General features: G+C 33.0%; 1 protein-coding gene across 1 annotated transcript; it reads right to left on the bottom strand.

The window, feature by feature from the left end:
* Positions 1-10,785: 10,785 nt before the first annotated feature.
* On the bottom strand, positions 10,786-15,111 carry LOC114380968 (cell division cycle protein 48 homolog). The gene is made up of 9 exons (XM_028340127.1): positions 14,977-15,111; positions 14,720-14,885; positions 14,415-14,643; positions 13,044-13,810; positions 12,736-12,957; positions 12,542-12,613; positions 12,177-12,458; positions 11,643-12,002; positions 10,786-11,339 (listed from the first exon to the last, which is right to left on the bottom strand). The coding sequence occupies exons 1-9, from the start codon at positions 15,003-15,005 to the stop codon at positions 11,031-11,033; spliced, it is 2,436 nt and encodes an 811-aa protein (XP_028195928.1). The 5' UTR covers positions 15,006-15,111; the 3' UTR covers positions 10,786-11,030.
* Between the last annotated feature and the right edge of the window lie 6,214 nt (positions 15,112-21,325).

Raw genomic sequence — 21,325 nt, 5'->3', positions numbered from 1 at the left:
GGTGTCTTTATCTAACAATCTGAAAAAGATTTTCTTGCATCTTCATAATTACCTTTAAAATTAAATCCCAATAACTCAATTATTCGCCTGCTGAAAATTTAAAAAGGAAAAAAAACATTCATTTTTTTCTTCCTGTATTTCCCTTAATAAACAAATGCAGAAAGAGACGTAGAGAGAATAAAATGAATACAGAATATCTAAAGTAATTATTGAAGATAAAAAAGGGAAAAAATATAGCAGTGATAATAAAAACGGCAAAATGAGAAGAAAAGAAAATAATTGAATGAATGGAATGCTTCCATGGTGGTGTCTTTGTTTAACAATCTGAAAAAGATTTTGTTGCATCTTCATAATTATTTGGTTGCTGAAAATTAAAAAAGGAAAAAAATCATTTTTTCCCGTATTTCCCTTAATAAGCAAATGCAGAAAGAGAGGTAGAAAGAATACTCAATATTTAATGAAGAAGAAAGAATATAATTTTCACCTCTCCAAAATTCCTTTGAGCAGCAAAGAAACAACTCCTGGTTGAAGCCTGTAAAGAAAAAATTAGATCAAACTTTCAATCATAGTTATCAACCTCATATAGTGAAACATAGCAAACAACTCTGAAAATACTATAGTAAGATTGTAGGCGGCAGGATGACCGTCAAAACAAAATATCATGATCGAAACTTCCTTCTTTAGAATAGTTTTTAGAATTGCAACACTTAAGTAATAATCCAATATATTGAAAAGACACCAAAATTTACTAACAAAGCCATGGGTATAATAAAAAAAATTTAAGAACTTTTCTTTTAAAAAAACATAAATAAAAGAGAGATAGAGAGTATACTCAATATTTAATGAAGAATACAAAATCTAATTTCCACCTCTGCAGAGTTCCTTTGAGCAGCAAAACCAGCAAAGAGACAACTCCTGGTTGAAGCCTAAAGCCTGTGAAGAAAAAATTAGTTCAAACTTTCAATCACAGTTATCAACCTCATATAGTGAAACATAACAACCAACTAACAACTTTGAAAACACTATAGTAAGATTGTAGGCGGCAAGCCATCAAAACAAAATATCATGAGTGAAACTTCCTTTTTAAAACAATTTTCAAAATCACAATGCTAAAGTAATAATCCAATATAATGAAAACACACCAAAATTTACTAACAAAGCCATGGGTATAATAATTAAAATTTTAAGGACTTTTTTTATAAAAAAAATAGATAAATAAAAGAGAACAAAAAAGGGACCACAACTCATAATCTCATAATCTGAATGGTTGTCAGGCTTTTCCTACCAATTCGCTGATGCACATACTCCTTTGACCCAACACCCGAGTCATCAGCATATGACCTAGCCTCATGTGTCACAATTGAGTTAAGTCAGGTATGCTCTTATTGGATCTTGATGCAACAACTACTAGACCATCCTCAACACATGTTGTACCTTGAAGTATATAGAGATTACCCCTCTTTATACCTTTCATCACCATTGTAGAGTCTTTCTAAATTTTCATGACCCCATTTTCAGTGCTGCATTTGAACCCCTTCCATCCATAATATCTATGGAGATTAGATTCTTCTTCATCTCTGGAACATGCCTAACTTTAGTGTGTTCGGATAATTCCATCATGCATCTTGATTTTTACTATGCCAATTCCAATTGTCTTGCATGAGACATCATTTCCCATGAAGACATTTCCACCCGATTTCTCTTCATAAGTGTCAAACCAGGTTTTGTTAGGACACATATGAAAGGAACAACCAGAGTCTAATATCCACTGATTTTCGGAATGTTGGTGATGATCAGCAACTGAGAGAACAAGCTCATTTTCAGATGTGGAACCTTCCTTGGCAACAGCAGCAGATAGTTTGCCTTTTTTCTTAGGACAATCTTTCTTCCAGTGACCTGGCTCCTTGCAATAATTACAGATATCCTTTGGATTGACATGAGTCTTCTTCTTTCCTTTAAACACCTTTTTCTTTATGTTCTTGTTAGAGTTAGAGACAACAAGACCATATCCATTTGATTCTTCAGAATTTCCAGGTGCTTTAGATCAAAGTTCCCTCGAGTATAAGCTGGATTTCACCTCCTCCATGGTGACACATTCCTTACCAACACTAAGAGAATTGACAAAGCTCTCATATGATGGTGGTAGAGAGGCTAACAAAATCATGGAAGCATCTTCATCCTCTATCTTAACATCTATATCTCTTAATTCCATCAAAATAGAATTTAATTTATCAAGATGATCCTTAACAGATGTACCTTCTTTCATGTGTAAACCAAACAGACGCCTCTTCAAGAAGAGCTTGTTGAAGATTGACTTAGTCATATACAACTTTTCCAACTTGAGCCATAAGCCACTTGCAGTTTCTTCATTGGCAACTTCATATAAAACTTCATCAAACAAGGAAAGCAAGATTAGTGAGTGAGCCTTTTCTTCTTGTTCTGCAAGTTCTTCAGTCTTTGAAACAGAGGCTTTTTCTTTTGATTCAGAAGCCACTTCTTTCTTCACAGATGCAGAAGCAACATGAGCCCAGACACGTTGTTCCTTTAACAAAGCACGCATCTTGATGCGCCACAGATTGAAGTTTTTCTTTCCATTGAATTTCTCAATCCTAATTGTGTTTGACATGATTTCTTGAGTGTTCTTGATCATAAAGAAGCAGCGAAAGAACCAGAAACAAGACTCCTACAGCTTGATCTTTGTATTCAGACGAGAATCTTGAATTCCCTTGATCACAACTTGAGCTCTTGATACCAGTTTGTTATGGAAGTGATGAAGAACAAACAAGAACAGCAGTAGTAGATGCAGCAGACCATAAATGTCATACACTGATGTTGCAGCAAAATAAAAGAGAAGAAAGAGGGAGAAAGAACACACAAACAAATTTATGTGGTTTACCTTGAGTAAGGCTACATCCACGGGAGGGAAAAACAAAGAGCTTTTATTATTACTGATGCAATACAAGTGGAAGCTTATCTCTGAAAATATAGGGCATCATTGCCTTATATAAGCAGAGGACAAAACAAAAAATAATAATAGAATAAACTTCCATATGGATTTTGGTCACAGCCCAACAAATAATAATAATAATAATAATAATAATTTAACAAAAAAAAAGCACTAGGTAGCGTTACCCACACATCCTTACCTCATAGCTGCAGTTCTACAAATTGCTCACAGTATCTAAATAGAACAAAGGAAATATATAATAGATATTAGCATTCAAAAAGGAAAGTATCAACTTTGATGACAATGATTTAACAAAATACCACAAAAATCATATACCATAAAAATGGAAATAGCATAAAAATATATCAACTTTGCTTTGAAAATGTCTTCAGCACTGCCGTTGTCACTCTAGTCTGTCCCAAAAATCAAACCACAAAAAATCAGACCAAAAAAAGAAAAAGAATAGATAAAAATGACACCTTTATTCTTCAACAACGCCCTGTGAATCCTATTGTTGAACCCTTGCATGAGCACAGCGCCATCACCTTCAGGACTGCCGTTAGCTTGTCCCAAAAATCAAACCACACAAAATCAGACCACAAAAAATTAGACAAAAAAAACGGGAAAAAATAAATAAAAATGACACATTTATTCTTCAACATCGTCCTGTAAATCATATTATTGCAAAAAATAAGCAACAACTCTTATAGCAAAAATGACAGAAGATCATTTTTTTTAAAGAACGAAAAAGAACAGGAGAGAAACAAAAAGAAATCAGCAACAACTCTTGTAGCAAAAATGGAATAAGATAATTTTCCAAAAAAAAATGAAAAAGAACAGAGTAGTAACCTCGAGTCGGCATCAACGGAGGAGTCCCCGAAGACAATCACCGCGGAAATCTTGATTTCTCATATGGAAAACATCAAGACCACAAAAAATCAGACCAAAAAAAAGGGAAAAAAAGATAAAAAAAAAAGATAAAGTTGACACCTTTATTCTTCAACATCGCCCTGTGAATCTTATTATTACAACCCTTGCATGGGCAAAGTGTCATAACCTTCAGCACCGCCGTTAGTCTATCCCAAAAATCAGACCACAAAAAATTAGACAAAAAAAATGGGAAAAAAATAGATAAAAATGACACATTTATTCTTTAAGACCGTCCTGTGAATCATATTGTTACAAAAAAATCAGCAACAACTCTTGTAGCAAAAATGACAAAAGATCATTTTTTTTAAAAATCGAAAAAGAACAAAGGAGAAACAAAAAGAAATCAGCAGCAACTCTTGTAGCAAAAATGACAGAAGATAATTTTCTAAAAAAAACGAAAAAGAACAAAGTAGTAACCTCGAGTCGGCATCGACGGAGGAGTCCCCGAAGACGATCACTGTAGAAATCTTGATTTATCATATGGAAAACATCAAGACCACAAAAAATCAGACAAAAAAGAAAGAAAAAAAAATGACACCTTTATTCTTCAACATCGTCCTGTGAATCTTATTGTTGCAACCCTTGCATGGGTAAAGCGCCGTAACCTTCAGTACCGCTGTTAGCTTATCCCAAAAATCAAACCACACAAAATAAGACCACAAAAAGTTAGACAAAAAAAATAGGAAAAAAATAGATAAAAATGATACTTTTATTCTTCAAGACCGTCATGTGAATCATATTGTTGCAAAAAATCAGCAACAACTCTTGTAGCAAAAATGACACAAGATAATTTTCTAATAAAAAAACAAAAAGAATAGAGGAGAAACAAATAGTGGAGAAGAAAAGAGGAGACGGTTGAGAAAGAAAAACAGAGAGAAATAGAAGATTGAGGGAGACGCAACGCAGGAAAGAGAAGAAAGTTCTGGAATTAAGTGAAATTAAATGGGGAGTTAAAATCCACCAATCAAGGAGCGACATGTGGCGATGACGGTTCTAATTATCAAGCACAATTAAATGGGGAGTTGAAATCTGCCAATCAAGGAGCACCACTTGGCGGTGGCAACAAAAAATCGGGCATTTTAGAATATTTGCTATACTTTCACATATGTTGTACATACAAAATGATCTAATGAGTATACAATTTTATAGTTATTTGATGAAAGCATGAATTCTTCGTTCAGGCATTAAGTAAAAATTCAACTTGTGTTCATTTACATTATAAATTCAAATAAGAAATAAGACAACATAGTATTAATTCCTATAATCATTACACAAAAAAATCATATAATCAATATTAATTAATAATTCAAAATAACGTAAAAAAAATAATTTAAAGTTAATATAATAATTTAATAATACTAATCCAAAAGATATAAGACTTCTATTCATCATCAAGCTTTTGAGTCATCATGTTATTAATGTGAAATATTTATTAATTTTAGTAATAATTAATATTTGACAAAAACTTTGATTGATCATTTTCAGTAAAATCTTTTATTTCAATCATGTTATTTTATTTAAAAAATATGAATTCAATTATGTTCCGACCAACGACACATTGGTATTCATCGTCAAGTTTGATAGTAAACATTTACTTTCCTTTTCTCCATAAAAAATTATGTAAAATAATTTTAAATCATCTTATAGAAGATTTTTTTATTGAATGTATATTAATATTATACATTTTAAATAAATTTATTTTTCTTTAAGATTTTTATGCAAAATATTTATTTGTAGGATTAAAAGAAAAATATTGATGAAAGACATTATTATTTTAAGATTCTCAATTTCTTTATTAAATTTTTCATAAATAAATTTTAAAAATGCACATTTTTTTGTTATTTGAGAATAGAACTACAAGAATTAAAAAATATTATATCCCCTCCATGAATTTTTTTTTTTTAAAAAAAAGTTGTACCCACAAATGTTACAAAAATTCATCATGAAAAGCAACTAGGTTGAGTTATGCTACAAAATCAATTTGTGAGGTAAGGTTGTCTCTCACTAGCTTATATATAAATTCTTTTCAAGTTCTATTTTTAATGGATGTGAGACTTAAATTTTTTTCTAATACCTCACTTCACACCCAATAATATTAATTGATTCTTTTAATGAATCTAAGATAAATTATGATACCATCTTAGAATAAGGATTATGAATCCAACTTAATCTTAAAAGTTAGTTCATGGGATGAGGGATGTTGCTTTCCACTTATGTGCTCATTTCAAGTTCTATCTCTAGCCAACCTGCCATCTGGGTTTTTCCAATATATTTATATATTCATTGTATATAACTTGTAACCATAATTAGGATGTGATCTTGTGTTGCTCATAAAATGCTATTTGTGTACTGGAATTGAAATGCATGTATTTGTCTTTAAGTTGTGTTGGTCATTAGATTGAGTTGAGCCCGTGTGTGATCTTGTGTTACAAATAGGATATTGATTGTGTTGAAAATTAAATTGTATGTGTATGTTGTTCGGGGAAAATTGGCACCCTTGAAGGTGGACATGTGAGACTATTAAACGATCTCCAGCAATGTCTAAGAAGATTATAGGTAAAAACCCTTTATGTAAATAATATTGCTCTTAGTGGAAATAAAGTAAAGAAAATGAAAGATGTATAAAAAAATTCTAATCATTAAAAATTAATAAGATCAACTATCTCGATATAAAATAGTGAAAATACTACTCCCTCCAATTTTCAATATAAGAGATGATCTAAAAAGAATTGACAGTCCTTTTTATAAGACATTTTACGATATTTATGAAGTATTTGATTTTTTTTCTTGTAAAATACTATAAGTATGTATATTTTTTTATTGATAGTGATGTAAAATATTTATAAACTTTAATATTTTCACATCATTCAGTTAATAATTATTAATAGGATAAAATTGATACATTAATAATATTTAAAAATAATAATAAAACTAACTGATTCATCTATTTTTATTAGTCGTCTATGTAATTCGGTTACAAATGTCTTAAACCAAAGAGAGTATTTTTACAGTACTTTGATTCTTGTTGGCAGGGGACGATCGAACTCAAGTCGTAGACAAAGTCAATTTTCCAAATTTCATTACCATTATATAATGATTGATCATTTTTGTTCTCATTATGTTTTAATGTTGCCTTGCCTGCTTCGTAATGAATACAATTTATTTAAAACCCACGAATCTGGTGCGTTTGTCTCTACTCTCCAAAGAAAGTTTGTAACCACAGTGCATGGTGATTATTTTATATATTCACTAATTAAATTCACATGCACGTTGTCTTTGTTGTATAGGGATCGGAGCTATATATTTCATATTTGAGAGTGAACTGTTGTGGGTCAATGAAAGAAAAGAGTTAGCCGACAGCAAGAATCGTAGTGAGAAATAAAGGTGAGTTGTGGGTACGACCCGCTGCAGTTGCCGCTATGTTCAGTTGCTCCCCTCGTGTGGCCATCTTCTCTTTCAGTGGCTACTGCCTCACATCACCATCACCATATCACAATCACCCTTTTTTTTTACACCCATTTACGTCCTTTGGCTAGGGCTATCTTGGCTCCACCACTCAGCTTCCATTTAGATTCCAAAACAATTTTGGGTCATTCTAATACTATTTCGTGCCTCTCATGAGCATAGTTCACGTGTCATTTCCAGTGTACTGGGTATGGATATAGTTGTAAGAAAAGATAGCAGAGGGCTACGAGATTTGGGAAATTTCTGTAATATTGTGTGTTGAGAGTAAAATAATATCGGGAAAATGTTTATAATCAACTCATTTGTGCAATGAAAAAAATGTTAAAAGTGCATTACTCCGCTACCATTCTACAGTAAGTATGTTTGGGAAAATGTTTACACATCTAATGTTAAACGTAGCACGGAAGAGAAGGGGTTTGACAAGACCCGTTGCACTTGAGTTTCCCTTGTCCATATACGTGAGGCAGTCGCTTAAAAAGTCATTTAGTGCCTTGCAATAGCCAATAGTGCCAAAAAGCATAGGGTCAAATTATTTGAATTGAACTTCAAAAGTTTAGATAAGTACTTGTTCTTAGCTAGAGTTTCTTTTCAAATATAAGAGTTTAACCATCGAACTGGCTCCTAAATTAAATTAATCAGTGTGAGATTATTTTAATTTAATCAGTAGTTTTGAATTTAAATATTAGATGTGTAATTGCCTCCAATTGATCATATCTATAGTGTAGATAAAAAAAATACTTTTTTTAAATTTCACTTACATTTAAGATTCTTCCCTTTTTTCTTCAAAATATTTTAATTTTCCACTTTACATAAAATCATTACTAAATAATCCTTTGCCTTCACAATATTTGGTTCATTCCATGTCTTTGACGCATAGGGTAAGCTCCTCTTCTATCTCTCTTTTGTCCAATTACATCATTGAAAAGGTTTCATTTTTTCTCGTGATTACTATCTTCAGAATGTTCTTTACATAAAATAGAAAAGAAAGTGTTCTTCAGTTCTTGACCAAACTTGTGGACTCAGGCCCAGCTCAGTGGGCTACGAAGCCGAGTACACCTGAACTTGGACAAGTAACATGGATCTTTGATTCAATGAAAGACCCACTCTCTAAAACATTCTCTAACGTTGCATTTGAATAAGTCATATGACGTATTCCTACAATTATCTGCTGCTACATCAAGCTCTAATCTTATGTTTGGTAGAAAAGAAATTGAGTTACTGAGAGGAGAAAAAGAGAGAGAAATTATTTTGTTGGTTAAAAAGGAAGAGTAAAAATAATTTAAAATTTGCAGGACTCATTAATTTATCTCTCTTGTCATCTCTTTTTTTCAATCAAATACCTTTCATTTTTAGTCATTAATTTTTTTCATTCACTCTCCTTTCTACCAAACAGGGCATACATGAAATGTGTGGCTGCGTCCTCACTCTATATAAAGGAGGAGCCTTGCATGATATGAGTTACGCATAACTTGACTCTTTTTTTTTTTTTGTGTGTGTGAAAACTGGGGATGGCCCCCGGCAGAAAAAGATTAATAACCCCTTGGGTAAGCAATAGACTTTACATCCGCCTTTTGGCTTAATTTAATTATACATGATACATGAATATCATATTTTGATTGATATATCATAATTTAATTGAATTATATTAAAGAATCGCAGTAGCATCGATTGTTACAGATATTGATATATAGTTTTATTTGCTTTGCCAACTATTTTCATGTAATATAAGAGTCTACATGGACATACAGAAGTATGTGCAACATAACAGTCTGGTTTGGTAAAAAGAAAATTTATTTTTTAGTGTTTTAATTTATCTTTTAGATTCAATTTAATCCTTCTGTATTTTTAAAAATATTCATTTAAAAAAGAGTTCAATTTTAGGTTCAATTTTATAATATTAGATCCTTTAATTTTAAAACATTCAATTAGATTCTTTAAAAAAGAGTTCAATTTAGTTCCATTTTTTATTCCATCCGGTTCAAAAAAAAATTAAAATATGATCAAAGTTGATTTTAAATGGCACCAGCAGTAAAAAAAAAGAAAATGGCACTAAATTAAACTCATTTTGAAAAATAAATTACCCAATTGAAATTTTTAAAAGTGAAGGACCTAAACTGAACCATTTTTATATGAAAAGTATATAAACCATTTTTATATGAAAAATACAGAACCAAATCAAACCTTAAAATAATAAGAGGGTCAAATTAAATCTAAAAAATACTACTAAATTAGAGAAAGAAAAGTAATTAAACCAAAAAATATCATTTACATGAAGAAATTGTGGGTTGACGACTTAAAATGTAAGAGACATTTGACCAATGGCTTATGGGAACAAAAGGTTTTTATATGAAAATTTATGTGAGAACACAAACACAATTGGTAGCATAAGTTGGACAAATAAAGTACTTTTTTTTAGGTTTAATATCACTTTTGATCCATTATATTTCACATTTGCTTTGATATATTAAATTTTAAAAGTTTCATTATGATACTTTATATTTTTAAAATATATTTTGTTGGTATTTTTTTTTTAATTTTCCGTTAGAAATGTTAGAGTTCCGTTAATTTTTAAATTTTAAAAAATGATCAAAACGATATATTTCAAAAATATAAAGGATTAAAATGAAACTTTTAAAATTTAATGTATCAAAATAAAATAATTGTGAAATATAATAAATCAAAAGTGACATTAAACAATTTAAAATAATTAACTTTACATAGTGACAACTAAAAACCGTCACTATCTTCATTTTATTTTTAAAAAATCAATAACTAAAAAAATATCATCTCCTTTGACTTCTAAATTTGTAAAGGTAAAAAATACAGCACCACACAAATCAAACAATCTCAACACATAATCTCGAGGAAGCCACAATGTAACTCTTTGTGAAATCTACGAGCAACATCTCATTATTTTAAAATTTAAAACACTAACGGACACTAACCTTTCTAATCAAAAATTAAAAAAAAATCAAAACAATATATTTAAAAAACATAAAAAACATTAAAGATCACAATAAAACTTTTAAAACATAATAGACTAACGCAAAACTATAAAATATAATGAACAAAAAATGACATTATTCGTCACCATACAAATCATGATAAGGCCGCTGCCTTGTAGGATGGTTAATAGCAAGTCAGTTTCAAATAGCAACTGAATCCAGAACACATGACAGATTGCACGCCATGACAAAGTGAGAAAAGTAAAACAAGCCAATATATCATAGATAGTATTATTGAAATAAGATCATAAAAGTTTATCAAATCTTTAGTTTTAGAATGAATAATGAGATTAAAAGGAGAAACAAAAAAAAAAAAACCATACCTATATACCTCTCCTGAATCCATCTATTACATCATCAGTTCCTCAGCAATTTGACTATAAAACTCATTAAAAAGTTTTAAAAATTATTTTAGTAAACCGATACCAATACAATGCATTGAACTCATTCGAATAAATTGGAATTCATAAATCATTATAAAGTCAAATAAACCTAAGCTCTTCAAATTTTAAAATGTTCTTTAAATCTTCTTTTCAGGTTCAAATAAATCTTCCACTTTCAACCAGTGCCTTTTACAGACCAACGACAATAAATCATCGAATTGAAGCCTGACTTCATACAGAAAATGAGAAGTACATAAACTAGGCAGTATTGCCGTTCGTAAACAAAAGCCACAGGTTAACCTAACTGTAAAGATCATCTTCATCAGCTCCACCAGCACTTGCAAAAGGGTCGGATGCAGTGCCAGTGGCAGCACCACCACCACCAGAGCTGGTATTTGCAAAAGTGAAGTCAGATCCAAACCCTCTCGACTGCTGCAATGTTTGTGCAAAAGCCTGGTACTTGCGAATGTCAGCATCACTTACACTCCTTCGTGCATACTTCATTGATTCTTCAAAATGTGCTGCCTTGATTTCAGCTACCTCTTCCTCTTCAATATCCTCTTCCATGGCCTCAGGGTTATCTCTTTTCCTCCTTTCTCTCTCAATGTCCTGCCAAGATTAGTTATGAAAACAAATTAGCTTTAGATTGAATCCGGTTAAAATTAGAGTGCTAATAACACATTCATCAACACACCTTTTTGAACTCACTCTCTAAATACTGATTGGAATTTATTGAAAAACACTTTAGGAAAGACTAAATAAACCACCAAAAAATTGTGATTTTCAACAAATTCCAATCAATGCTAGGGAGAGTTCAAAATAATGTGTTAAAGAGTGTATTTCTAACATTTCTGAAATATTCTTGAGTCTCCGTTGTGAAGAAATCAGAAAAAGGTGCCTCCCTAAGTTTACCTTCTCAATGTTCTCTCTTATAGCATACTTGCATGCACGCTGGCAAATTTCAGTAATATCTGCACCACTGAACCCTTGAGTATACTTGGCAAGAGCTCTAAGGTCAACATCTTTTGAGACAGGAGATTTTCTCAAGCAAGCTTTAAATATCTGATGACGGGAATCCTCATCTGGGAGTGGGATATAAATCAATTGGTCCAGACGACCTGGTCGCAGAAGTGCGGGATCTATAATGTCTGGTCGATTAGTGGCCCCAATGATGAACACAGTTTTCTTTGCTGACATCCCATCCATCTCTGTAAGCAATTGATTCAAAACCCTGTCAGCAGCACCACCAGCATCTCCTACACTGCTGCCTCTCTGCAAGATGAGGCACACAAGTTTTCAACACATAACAAGACATTACTGTAGTCTTAAGTACTAAGTCACACTAATTAGCTATGTTTTAATTTTTTTTTAAATAACAAAGAAATGCCTGAGAAACCCATAACTTTTATCTGATGTCCAAGTCATAGCATATAGTGTGGTACAAACCTGAGTTGCAATAGAGTCAAGTTCGTCAAAGAATAGGACACATGGAGCAGAACCACGAGCTTTGTCAAAAATCTCCCTCACATTTGCCTCACTTTCTCCAAACCACATTGTGAGTAGCTCGGGACCTTTGACACTGATGAAATTTGCCTGACATTCATTGGCAATAGCTTTCGCCAAAAGGGTTTTACCACAACCAGGAGGACCATAGAAAAGAACCCCCTTGGAAGGTGACATTCCAAACTTCTCAAATTTTTCAGGGTGCTCCACTGGATATTGAACAGTCTGATAGAGAACATTTATTAAAACCCAGACACCAATGAGAGAAAACAAGTAGAGATGTAACTCAACGCAGGAGCTCAATTTACCTCTTGGAGTTCTCTCTTCACATTTTCAAGACCACCAATATCTTCCCAGCTGACATTGGGCACTTCAACAACCTGGTTCATTAGTAAAATCAAAGTTAAATACACATCAAAGTTTGAAAGCCTAAACACAAGAGTGTCAACCAAGGAGGCAGGAACAAGATGACAGAGATATAAGAAACTGCTAAAATACTTACTGTTTCTCGGAGAGCAGAAGGATTGCTTGTTCCAAGGGCAGTCTGGAAATGCTCATTTGTCACTGCCATTGAGTTCAGTATCTCAGCATCAATGGTCTCATCTTCCAAGTCAATGACATCCATTTTCTCTCGGATGCACTGAAGAGCAGCTTCAGTACACAAAGCAGCCAAATCAGCACCAACATATCCATGGGTGTCCTTGGCAATCCTTTCCAAATCAACCTGCAAATTACACAATGAACAAACTTCTCAAATTTCTGAACATTCAAATCAAACCACAACCTAAGGAGGAAAGGATTCAATCTTACATCTTCAGCGAGCTTCATATTTTTTGTATGGATACGAAGAACCTCTAGACGCCCAACTTCATCTGGAACACCAATATCTATCTCCCGATCAAATCTTCCAAACCTCCTAAGAGCAGGGTCAATGCTATTGGGACGATTCGTGGCTCCAATAACAATTACATGTGCACGGGATTTAAGCCCATCCATGAGGGTCAAGAGCTGGGAAACAATTCTCCTCTCAACCTCCCCATGAGTCTTCTCACGCTTTGGAGCTATTGAATCTATCTCATCAATGAAGATAATAGAGGGTGCATTCTTTTCAGCTTCCTCAAATGCCTTCCTGAGATTGCTTTCACTCTCACCAGCCAATTTTGACATGATCTCAGGGCCGTTAATGCAGAAAAAGAAGGCACCGGTTTCATTTGCAACAGCCCGAGCAATTAAAGTCTTACCAGACCCAGGTGGTCCATATAGAAGAATTCCTTTTGGTGGCTTAACACCAATAGATTTGAACAATTGTGGATGCCTCAATGGCAGTTCCACCAGTTCCCTAATCTGCGCCATCTGCTTTCTAACACCACCAACATCATCATAACCAACCTCATCTAACCGATTCTCATCTTCCCTTTTAACAGGCTCTCCCTCACAGAAGATCTCAGTGTCTGGAGCAACAACACAGTACTCAGCAGGATCAGTTTCAATAACCTTGAACTCCACACTTCTCATCCCCCCTCTCACAAGGAACATATCACCCTTCCTCACTGGCCTATATGCCTCAAGGAAATAAGCTGCAAAAGTAAAAAAGGACTTATGCATAGTTGACTTAACTTATTTTTAGAGAAATAATTACTTAAGCAGCTTCCTCATACACTTTTGAAAAGTTAAAAATACGACTCCCTCGTTTTAATTTTAATTTATTACTAAACACTTGCTTAGTTTTCATAGATTGCAAGCCTCACTTGGTCACCATTTTACATGCTTAGTATTCAAAACAAAAAAAAGAACACGACACAATATATATCCTGCCGATTGAACTTCAAAGAAGAGATTAGTTTCTTCACCTATGCAGTAAAAATAGAGAAGTCATATTACTAATTAAAAGTCTTGTTAGGATGAACTTCTCCATAAACACTTATAGGCAGGAGAAGAAAATAAGTTGAGCTTCTCCATCAATTATTTATTAAAACTGTTTAGATGAGCCTCTCCATAAACACTCCTAATACACTCCTTCTAAAACGAACTGAGATTCTCCTATGCACTCAATTCATTTCATAAATGCTTGTTAATAAATTTATCCAATCAAAGACCTAAGATAATTAATTTCCATTTCTTCTAAAGCAATCATCAAACCATCTTATCAACAAACCCTTAGAAAACGGCAACTTAACTCACGTTTCAAGTAAGCATCAAAGAGATTCCCAGTAACCCCTTCAATGGTATCATCCACGGGAAGAATGTGCACACGTTTTCCGTACTTAACATCCGCGCACTGGTGAACGGAAACAACATCTCCAAGTCTAACTCTAAGGTTGTTCCTCACAATCTTGTTCATCCTTATCTTCGGCTCCTCACAAGTCTCATCCGCAAGCGCGATACAAATTGTATCCTTCCTTTTCTTTCCCTAAAGGGCCAACAAAACACAACAACACAAATGGTTATTAAAATTCTGTTTCATCACAGTGGGTTTAGTGGTTTACCTTGAGCAGAATAGTGTCACCACGGAAGAGCTGGAGTTTCTCCATAGTGTTGGGATGAAGCACCACGACGGAATTGTCATCATTCACAGCCTCGTCGACGACAAGCCGGTTTGGCGCTTTCTTGCGTTCCAGGATCGCCGTGCTAAAGTCTCTCTTCGTTCCCTTACTGAAAAAACAGAATCAGTTAGATTTTAATGTGAAAAAAAAGAAGAAGAAAATGGATGGAATTGAGATCTGAGATGGAAGAGAAATCTTACGCATCAGAGGACTCGGGTTGGTTGGCCATGATGGAATTGAAGAGAGAGTTGAAAGAGAATGAATGGGAAAAAGGGATCTGTAAGTTAGGAAGATGGGTAGGTCAGTGGATATTTATAAAGTGAGTGAGGGAATGAGGTAGTTTCTTGTTACTTAAATCAAGTTTATGGAATGATAAAACTTCTTGATTATTTTAAGAATTTCCTATGTTCTAGAATAATGGAGATGTTTCTAATAAAATAAAATAGGTTCTTTTTTAATCACATGAGTGCAATTTTTCTAATTAATTACGGGAATGGGTAGATTTCTAATTAAGTAGGAACACAATTTCAAGAAATTATCATTGTAAATACGAGTTTGTTTTATACTATATTGTATATATATATTAGAGTAACCTTACTCGGATTAGGAGTTTTACTTCTCATTCTCAAACCCACATTCCACGACTTCAATATTTTTTTTTTTTTACGTTAATAAAGTGAAATCTTATTTTCAAAGTCGATTTCAGTGTTATCATGTTAATGACCAAAAGAGAATCCAAATTTGGAGTATGATGGAATTGAAGAGACGCGAGTGAGTTAGGAACCGAATCATGGCTACGAGGGAAGATGGGTCAAATGCAGCTCAAATATGATGTCATAACTCATAAGTTAATGTATATGTTTAGATTACGCAATTTGGTATAATTTTTTTTTGTCTAAAAAAAGTTTTGAGTCTTTTCACTTTGATTTTTTATATCGTATAATTTGGTATAATTGTAAGTTTTAATCAAGGTTAAATTATATTTTTATCTTTTCACTTCTTGTAACAATTTATTTTCATCTTTTTTTAATAATTCATAGTGACAGTATAAAACAACTATTATTATTATTATTATAATTTCCAAGGCCAAAATATATCTATAATTTCTGTAATTTCGTATTTTTTATTTTTTTTCTTTCAAAAAAAGTCACTTTAATTCCTTCAAATTATATTTGTTTTGTTTTTCATATTTACTATTAGTCTCTACTAAAAAAAATGTGACAAACAAATTAATGACATCATCATATCACATTAACATCAGATGTCCTATTATCATTAATTTATAAAGACGAAAATCAAAACAAATTATAAGAATTAAAATCAAACAATAACATATTTGTAGGGATGAAAAAAATATTTAAGTTTTTAATTACATAATAAAATAAAAGAAACACTTTAATATTAAGTTATTTTTATTACAATCTTCACCTTTTTCACCTTGAAATGTCTTTTCTTATCCCTCTTTTCTCTTTTGTCTTCCTTCAAGTTTTATCATTCATTGTCTTTCTCACATCCTTCACTCCTTTTAAGCATTTTACGGGGACAATGAAGGTGACAATAGTGACAATGGTGGTAGTGACAACAATAATCAAAATAATGTTGTCGTTGGTGGTGATAGTGGTAATAATGGTTAAGGCAAAAGTGACAATAATAATGGTAATGATAGTGACTTAAGTGGCAACAACAACAATAGTAACAATCATATTTATTGGACCTGGCTCAAACCGACTGGGTCAACCCATTGGCCTGGGAACCGAGCACCTAACTGGTTCGAGCCACTTGTTTGATTGGTTGCGCATGTGACCCAATGTGACTCTGCGCAACTTGGTGACTCGATGACTAGGTTGGCTCAACATGTCATGCACTTTCAAGTTTTTTTTTTCTTACAGTTGAACAACATCACTCATATTAGAAATTTTCATTTATATTTTACACTTGTGATGTTTACATATTAGCTTATTTGTTTTACCAAGCATAACCGCATCTTAAGATTTGAGATGATAAAGTTGTTGTCATTTTTTATTTTTCCTTGACTAACTTGTGTGTATTAGATTATGTCTGCCATTGTACCACAATGATATATATTTTAAATTTTAGCTTAAGGTTGTTTACTGAATTTTGAAAAAATGTTACATGTTCAAAATTTTAAACAAAATCATAATTATTTATACTTTTAAATATGCTGAATTTTATTAAACTTTAAATCTTAAGTGTAAAAAGTTGCATGTTATGAAATTATTTAGATTTTTTAATATAGACTGAGTCATGCGAGCCAATTGGTGACTCAGTGGGTCAATCCTTAACCCAGTACCTTATGTAACGACCTGCCTCGTCGCTACGATATCATTACTCTAAACCACATAAATTTCAATTTTTAAATAAAAATTTTGTTAATTTGCTTATGAAAAATGAGAGTCAATTTTTTACGATATACATTCACCAAACAACGCACAATTACTTAAATGAACATATATATAGATATATTAACTCAGTGCACATAATTCACATAATGGAAAGTAAATTAGTTCATACATATAATTAAACCTGTGATTTACATCTTCAACTCAAAAAGAATTATAGAACCAGCTACGGAGGAGTTGATTAACAAAGTATAACTCTCTCCCAAAATAATCTCAGCGTTATCACGTCGGTTTGACGGCTCCACAAAAGAATCTCACTTCACATACTCTATTGTTGTCCATCTACTTTTATGAAGGAAGGTTCGTGATCATCACAGGTACCAACCACACGGTACAAAAATTGCAAGGATGAATTTATTATAAAAGAAATCAACATAAAATCAAATGACCATGATTAGTAAGAAAACATTAACAAGTATCATAATCATACACAAACATCCATTAGTCCAACATACACTCAACAAGTAGTCATCAACCTCCCACAATTCCAATCAACCATGCTCAGCATGATGCATGCATCTGACCTAAACTCTCAAATGCAATGTGGTACCATTCATCGGGAAATAGCTCAAGCGTGTCCACGTGACACTCTCACTTAGGAAAACTAGGCAACAAGTGTCGAGGTCACCCTGTCGTGCATAGGCAACTCCCCCATGGTGATTAGCTTGAGTCTCAAGGGAGTTCCAAATTGAGTGACATCCCCCAAGTATAAGTATTCCCCTCATGAGAAACTACAAGTACTTACTAACAAAGTTTATATTATTTCCATGCAATATGAAGTATGAAACATGAGCACCATCAATGCACTGACTGTGAATAATTAAAGATTCTAAGTCATCCTCTTCTAGAGATGCTTAAAACTCTTTAACCACTATATTTTTCCTACTAGGGATATCCATCATGGTCACTGCACCCCCCATGTACATACACAATATACATCATCACAATGACATTTTCAACATCACAATCATTTCATCTCAATGTCATTCTCAACATCAACATCATCTTGTCTTAATGTCATTTTCAACATCAACATAATCTCGTCTCAATATCATTCTCAAGATCAACATCATCTAATCTCAATGACATTATCAACAACAACAACATCATCTCATATCAACATAATCATCAATAACTACATCATCTCATATCAATATTATCATAAACATCAACATCGTCTCATATCAATTATTATCAATATCATCTTCAATAACAACATCATTAGTAAATCATATCAATTAATATCATCAATAACAATATCATTAGTAAATCATATTCCGCACATACAAACATATATAGTCCATGCCTGAGATTCACATTCCTCAGCTCTTCAGACAACACAAGTCTAATAAAAATAATAACGTCATTTATCAATAACATACGTATCACATCTTATTAGTCAAAATTATTATTTTTCTTGAAAACCAACATATACAGGGATAGACATACATTCCCATAATTGGGTTCCATAACCCCAATTATGGTATCAAAGCTATAAAATTATAACAAACTCTCATCACCTATCGTGAGCTCTCCGTCAACTCCTCTTTGTGTTACTCAGAGACCTCTTTAGTTCACGTTTGTCAGTCCAAGTGCAAGGTTTTATATACCAAATCAAAGGAAATTTAATATAGATTTAAAAAACAAGGTGAAGAATAACATTCAGGGTCAATTACCCTTGTCAAAACAAAATGGGCTAAGGGGTGTTTTGGGTTCTACTACAAGGAGATGTCATTTTGAAATTTTGACCGCGCCAATGTGACCAAACAACATTAATTTTATAAAAAGAAAACTTTTACAACGTCTCATTTTCAAGGGTATTTTTCAAAGGAAGTGTAAAAACATTCTATTATGGTACCCAAAACACAAAAGACATTAAGAGAAGCTCAAACTAACTAGGAGAAAAATATAGAAGTCAAGACTACCTCATAGGAACTACGAAAAAGGATTGAGACCTTGTTCTCCACCGAATCCTTGAGGTGAATTCTGAGGATTCCTCTCTGATTAAAACATTCCTCTCCGTATGGTGGTTCGACAGTAAGCAACAGCGACTCGTGGTGGCCACCGGTGGTGGATGAGGGCTTTCTAGGGTGGTTTGGCGGAGTTTTGAGAGAGAGAGAGAGGCATGAAAATCATATTTTTCATGCTGAGGAACATATTTATAATCTGCAAATCTTATTTAGCGAGCTCATCTCGCTAAGCGAGAATTCACTTTTGGCGCTAAGCGCAACTTTTCGCACTGAGCGCAAATCCCTCTCGGATTAGGATTTGCACTGAGCATGTCAATTCACGCTGAGCGCAATTCCTATTACGCTAAGCACGACATTTCACGCTGAGCGCAATTCCCTATCAGGTTGGAATTGCGCTTAGTGCGCTTCTCACACTAAGCGAGATGTCAAAAATTGTTATTTTTCAAATCCCAATGTTCAAAGCGTGAAGACATGGTACAATCCAAATTTGAAGGCGATCCAACAATTAACAAATCTGGGATCGCGATTTTACCTGAACAGGTTTAGGTAAAACTTGAAATTTCATAATTTCGACTTAAGTCAATAAAATTTTACCTAACTCAACATCCACATCAAACAAATCACTCATGGCTAATTCACACAATACCTCAACTCATCCAAGTCAATCACATAATCAAATAACACGAGAAATACATTTAAACATCAATTTACAGTTAGCGAAATTTCAGGGCGTTACACCTCAACCCAGTTGATAACCAATCCGAGTTTGATAACATTGGTAGGTGAAGACAACAATAATGATGGTGATAAGTAAGTTTTCATAGTAGGAATTTACAAGAGTATGGTATGTTAAGTGTATTACATTATTAAATGTACATTTTTTTTTATTTGATAATATGTCTTTTAGTTATTGGTCCCAAAATTAAAACTACACGGACCTTTCATTAAGAATTAAGAATATGCACAAATTCCCACTAAACCAACCTCATAATGTTGTTACAAATGGCGCAAACACACACCCCCACACACACACACACACACACACACACATATATATATATATATAATTTGAGTCTTTAAAATACATAAATAATTTGTTCTTAGTCTCTATCAAATATTTTTCAAAGGCACTTATACAAAAATGAACAAAATATAATAAAAAAATTTAAGAAAAAATACATATACGAGTAGGATTAAAACAAAATAGTGTCCTCACAACCTTGTTCATCCGTATCTTGGGCTCCTCACATGTCTCATAAGCAAGTGTAATACAAATTGCATCCTTTCTTTTCTTTCCACAAAGGACCAAAAAACACAAATGGTTACCAAACACCTTAACTCAAACTTTGTTTCTTGCATTTTATCATTTACCTTGAGCAAAATAGTGTCACCATGGAAGATTGGAGCTTCTCCATAGTGTCGTGGTGTAGCGTGATGATAGAGTTGTCGTCGTTTACGGCCTTGTCAACGACGAGTCAATCCAATGCCTTCCTGCACTCCAAGTATAAATGTATGTGTTTAAACACATATATAGAAATTGGCCAATGGTCAAGTCACCTATGTATAAATGTATGTGTGTTTAAACACATATTTATTTATGTACAAGAACACAAGTACACACATATATGCACGTGCACACATGAATGCATGTACACATGTACATATAATTGTAGGTGTGGGGCTGAATGGAAATTAAGGTGTTCATACCCACATTTTCCCCATCAATTTTTTGAGTGATTACCTCTACTTGCATATTTACCCATTAAGTTGTTAATTAATTAGCTTACCCATCATGGGTAATTTTTGCAAGTACTCATGAGATCTGTTCTCCATTGCCATCTATATTATGGACCTTGATATCTTGAAATCAAATCGAAAATCAATGACCATTGTTAGTCATTCCTTGTCCATAATTTATTTCTACAAATTGTATTTTTAATTTTTTTCCCTAAACACAATATAAATTATTAAACATCCCAAACTTTGTTGCCTTTCATTTTACAACTCAACTATCATGTTTACCTTGAGTAAAATGGTGTCACTATGAAAGAATTGGAGACTCTCCATATTGTGAGGGTGAGACACAACGACAAAGTTGTTGTCGTATATAACTGTGCTAATGACGAGTTAGTTCGATGCCTTATTGTGGTCCAATATCG

This window comes from Glycine soja, chromosome 13, assembly GCF_004193775.1.
Source record: "Glycine soja cultivar W05 chromosome 13, ASM419377v2, whole genome shotgun sequence".
NCBI lineage: Eukaryota > Viridiplantae > Streptophyta > Magnoliopsida > Fabales > Fabaceae > Glycine > Glycine soja.
This window is presented reverse-complemented; position numbering and strand designations above follow the sequence as displayed.